At 50.3% G+C, this 5,000-nt stretch overlaps 1 protein-coding gene across 4 annotated transcripts in view; it reads left to right on the top strand.

Annotated features, from left to right (window-relative positions):
* meis1a (Meis homeobox 1 a) overlaps positions 1-5,000 on the top strand; it is a 31,721-nt gene that overhangs the window by 5,490 nt on the left and 21,231 nt on the right. For 3 of the 4 annotated variants that reach the window (XM_076885441.1, XM_076885440.1, XM_024802749.2), the window contains exons 3-7: positions 422-563; positions 847-897; positions 1,128-1,178; positions 1,360-1,506; positions 2,293-2,407. In XM_076885441.1, the coding sequence (XP_076741556.1) occupies positions 422-563; positions 847-897; positions 1,128-1,178; positions 1,360-1,506; positions 2,293-2,407 (506 nt within the window). The remainder of the gene's footprint in view (positions 1-421; positions 564-846; positions 898-1,127; positions 1,179-1,359; positions 1,507-2,292; positions 2,408-5,000) is intronic. The other variant, XM_024802750.2, reaches the window with a different exon arrangement.

Raw genomic sequence — 5,000 nt, 5'->3', positions numbered from 1 at the left:
TGTGGGAGATTCAGTCACACACAGATTCATGCCTCCTCCACACAGCGAGGCTGCACTGCTGTAAAGTCTTCAGTGTGCTCTGCTAAAGAGGCCATGGTATTCCTGAGTGCAGCGTAAGCAAACACAAAGACATAGAAAGTCTGAAGAAGGCCGAGCAGCTCCTACAGGCAGCCTCCTCGGTCTGCTTCCTGCAGCCGAAGCGAGCTCACAGGGATTCTGGAAAAAGCCGAAGAACGAGATGAAAGAGTCGCGTTGAGCTTGAAGACTGGAAGGAAAAAAATGGACTAACTTCCTGTGAAGAAGACACGTTTAAAGTGAAACCGTGCACAGCAGTGTGTGACAGATTTGTCGGATAGAGTTTCAGCAGCAGGAAACGTGTTGGAGCTCCGTCTGACCTCCTCCTCCTCTGTTCCTCCTGCAGACATCCTTTATTCCCGCTGCTCGCACTCATCTTTGAGAAATGTGAACTGGCAACCTGCACGCCGAGGGAGAGCGCCGTGGCCGGGGGAGACGTCTGCTCCTCCGACTCCTTCAGCGAGGACATCGCCGTCTTCTCCAAACAGGTGAACAGGAAGCGGTAGTTCATGTCTGAGGCGGGCCCTGCCCATCAGGGTGGAGGGTTCGTGGAGAAGAAGCTAAAGCTCCAGCAGCAGTGTGGCTGAAGCTTTAGCTTCTGCCACCTGAGAAAGCCTCATTCATCCCACCTGCTGTGACTTTTCAGTCTCTGGAGACAAAACAGGACTTTTAAACACTTCAGAGCGTTTTAAGCCAAACGTGATGAGCGTACATCACCGGGATGCGCTCTGCAGGTTTCCCATAATCATCCTCGTTTGTCTGTGTGTGCAGATCCGCTCGGAGAAGCCGCTGTTTTCATCCAACCCAGAGCTCGATAACTTGGTGAGTCATTTAAAGAGGTAGCTGCAGGTAGCACACTCTCAGCCTAACTGGCCTCTGAGCTTCTATGAAGCCCAGTCATGTAGTCCCGGGGGGAATACCAGCACTTCAAAGGTAATGGGATCATGCTGGAACATCTGGGATTTCATGTCATGTATCTGACAGTACAGGAGAGCAGCGGTGCAGTGTGTATGTTCTGTATGTGTGCATTTATGGATTTGTGTTTCTCACAGATGATTCAGGCGATCCAGGTGCTGCGTTTCCACCTCCTGGAGCTGGAGAAGGTCAGTCCAACTAACCAACATCTGCTGCGATTACAGCGTGCCGCTAATCCCGGCTTAATCCTGAGCACGGCGCCGTCGTCACTGTGTTTGATTTCAACTTTACCGATTTTGTTTGCTTATTGTGGTTCTTTGGTGGTGAAAGCATCTCCACGTCAGGCCCGCCTCTGCATCTTATTTCCAGGTTCACGAGCTCTGCGATAACTTCTGCCATCGATACATCAGCTGTCTGAAAGGCAAAATGCCGATCGACCTGGTTATAGACAACAGAGACGGAAACAAGTCAGACGGCGAGGACTTTGTCAGGTCGTCGGGGAACCTCGTGGATCGGGTGAGCTCACTCAACTCGTGAGGCACAAAATACATCGTCTTCTCTGATTTTGTTGTAGCTCATGTAGAGTTTAGGGTGGAGTCAGAAACGCTCCTGTACGTCCTGTTATGGACGCATAACAGGACTGTTTGATCCTTCCTGTTTCCCAGAGTCATGTTCATGTTTAGTATGTTTTAGTACTTCCATGTTTCAGCCTTTTTTAAGCTTTCACTTGAATAGTTTTTGCTGGTTTTCTTCTCTGTGTTCAGTCCTCTGTGTGTATAAATAGTCCAGGCTTCCCGTTACTCTGAGTCTTAAACCCTCGCACAAACCTGACGGCGTGAAATATCTTAATCACGATGAGTGCGTGTTAAAGCAGCAGCTACTAATGGAAGCTGCTCATCTTTCCAGACCGGACGCTAGCATCGCTGGCAGAGGTGAAGGCGTTTGCGGGAGCGTCGGATCCAGTTGGAAACAGACCTGATGAATGTTTGTTGTTAGGGGCGATCGTGGCTCAAGAGTGGGCGGTTCGTCTTGTAATCGGGAGGTTGCCGGTTCGAGCCCCGGCTCCGACAGTCTCTTCCCCCGTTGCCTACTGGTGGTGGTCAGAGGGCCCGGTGGCGCCAGTGTCCGGCAGCCTGGCCTCTGTCAGTGCGCCCCAGGGTGGCTGTGGCTACAACGTAGCTGCCATCACCAGTGTGTGAATGTGTGGATGACTGGTTGTGTGAAGCGCTTTGGGGTCCTTAGGGACTAAGTAAGTTAGTAAAGCGCTACACAAATACAGGCCATTTACCATTTTTGTTTCAGCAGGTTTCGTGGAGCACAGATCACAACGACTCGGCATCGATCAGGTCGGCTGGGACGCCGGGACCGGCCAGCGGAGGACTCGCGTCTCACAGCGGCGACAACAGCAGCGAGCCAGGTACACGTGGAGACCAAAGACAAACCCTGCTGTCAGACTCTGTTTATTCCTGAAAAAACTCGTAGCATTCAAACACGTCTCTGCAAGCTCTTTTACAACCCACTTGCACTCCAGCTCCTCCCCCTCATGATGTCACTGAGGCTGCTCCACCTCAGGAGTGGCTGTAGATTGAAGAAAAGCGCTCTTCTGGGACATTTAACCTGACAGTAAAGTACAAACCGCGGTTCTTTGCAGTTGGAGGTGTTTTGAAACTCAGAGTAGAAATAAATGATCCTGGTGTCACAGGCTGACTGGGCTCCAGGAGCTCTGGCTTCGAGCCGCTGGTCTCGGTCCAGCTGGAGAGGGCCCCGTAGTTTCTCTGTCCACGCCTACGTTTACACGTTAGCACCGCCACAGTCCACCCGCAGCTCTGACCTCCAGTCCACATCTTGGCGGGGGTGGGATTTTTAAAAGCTTTGCTCAGCTTCTCTCTCACGTCTCATTCTAAAGTCATCTGTGAGGTTAACGTGACGTCGTGTTGGGCTGTGCAGAGATTTATTCATTTTCTGGACTTTATTGGACACAGACGCTGTAGATGGAGCGGAGAGGGAGACATGAGGCAAAGGGCTGCCGGTCGACGGGCCGCAGGTCGGACCCCGGCCGGCTGCTGTCCCGCTGTATGCCATGTGGTTGCCTGCTCATGATGGTGGTTTTTATGGATTTATGCTGAACAGGCGTCACTTTCATTTCTCATCATTTGCCTGAGCAGAAGACGACAAACACTCTTTTCTTTACTTCAAACCAAACGTTTGCCGTTCTGTCGGCTTGATGTTCGTTTTTATCTCCTCCTGTCAGATCTGGTTGCTGATTGGTTGTAGCCATATTTGCATGAGCTTTCTGGATGCCTGTTTGTGGGACACATTAAGCATCCCTGACTCTGGGAGGAGCAGCCTTCTGAGACACACCTGTGAAGCAGGTGGTGCCGGCTGACAGACGGAGCTGAAAATCAGCTCGTTTGCAAATCAAACATTTGCATGTTTCCTGCCTCACCTGAGCAGTAACTCAGCTTTGGAAGTTACTGGATGGGAGGAGTCACTGGAGTCACAGGTAAACGTTTGTGTGCTGGATCTCCGACTTTCTTTGACATGGAAGCCATAGCCTGTATAAAAAGATGGCTATACCCACCGTGACTTCGCTCACTGGTTTCCACATTATCTTGTTGTTGGCATTTTAGCAGCCGCCATGTTGGGTTTGGGTCAGGTGACTGCATCTAAATTAGTTATCAGCTAATGCTAGCTAGCTAGCACAGTCAGCATGCTCAGACTTCCTGGACGGTCTGTTACAGTAACTTCATAGGAGCCGTGTCATTGGTCAGATAATGTTATTGAAATGTCCCAAAAGGCTCCAGCAGCACAGACAGCCCACTGAGCGTGCACAGCTGTGAACATTAGCCCGTTGTGGTGTTTCCTCCTGTGGCCCTGAAGGCTGATGGAGACGTGCACATTAGTGCCTTTAATAATGTTAAGCTGCTTCTGTGCTGACCAAAGCAAAGATGAGTGAACTCTTTGATGCATCGATACGGGAACCTCCAGTTACTGATCATGTGACCAACAGACATGACAGGCGCGCTAACAGGAAGACTGAGGGCGTGTCCAAATTCATGGGCTGCATCCTCCTGAGGACGCATTTGTAGACCGATTACGTCACAGCGACGCGCTGAAGGCTGTCCACATTCGTAGACTCCTCCGAATGCGGCCGACAAATGCGTCCTCCTTTTCCCCGAATTAGAAGGATGGGTCGGGTGTGTCCTTCGTGGTCCACCATATCCCAGAATTCATAGCACGGCCCAGCCAAACTCCAGTTTCCAACAATGGCGGCCGGTACTAAGTTTTAAAATTACTCATACTAATCTTTCTGGGTCACAAAATAAACTTTTAACATATTTTCAGGCGAGAAAGTAGTTGTGTAAACATCAAATATCTGCTCGGTTTATCAAGATATCCCATATTTGCCAAAGTGCTTCGACGTTTTCAGAGGCGTCTGCTACCCACCAGCTTGATAGCTAGCCGGGAGCTCGAGGGTTACTGATGCGGCCGAGAACGGCACAACTCCCGGCACATCATGTTCAGATCACCGCGGACTTTCGCTGCTCGGGTTAAACGTGATATATAAGTCACTTAGACAACCTACAGATGTTATTGTTGGGCTTTTTTCAGTGTTTTGTTTGTTCGTGAGTAAATAAAGAGATTAAAGTTATTAGATTCGATTAAATAAAACTTTATTAATTCCCCGGGTGGTTTTCACACAGCTGAATAAACGTCAAACAGAAAACCGAGTAAACAGACGGTCGAGAGTTTCCTCCAGTGTCCTGTTATATTTTAGATAGCAAGGAGCAGACGGCCGAGTTTATTAAACTCCACCGAGACAGCGGCGACGCTAATCTGAAGGCGAGACCGTCAGCCGTTTACTTCCGGCCTACCGACCTCCTGAGGACCCGGCCCACGTAGACCGCGAAGGCCGGGTCCTCAGGAGGATGCAGCCTATGAATTTGGACACGACTAGTGAGTGAGTGAAATGACCCATCGTTGCCACAGACGGCCGGTTTCCTGTCTGA

Source organism: Maylandia zebra, linkage group LG6 (genome assembly GCF_041146795.1).
Source record: "Maylandia zebra isolate NMK-2024a linkage group LG6, Mzebra_GT3a, whole genome shotgun sequence".
NCBI classification, from domain to species: Eukaryota; Metazoa; Chordata; class Actinopteri; order Cichliformes; family Cichlidae; genus Maylandia; species Maylandia zebra.
The sequence above is the reverse complement of the archived record's forward strand: the minus strand, read 5'-3'. Positions and strand labels throughout refer to the sequence as shown.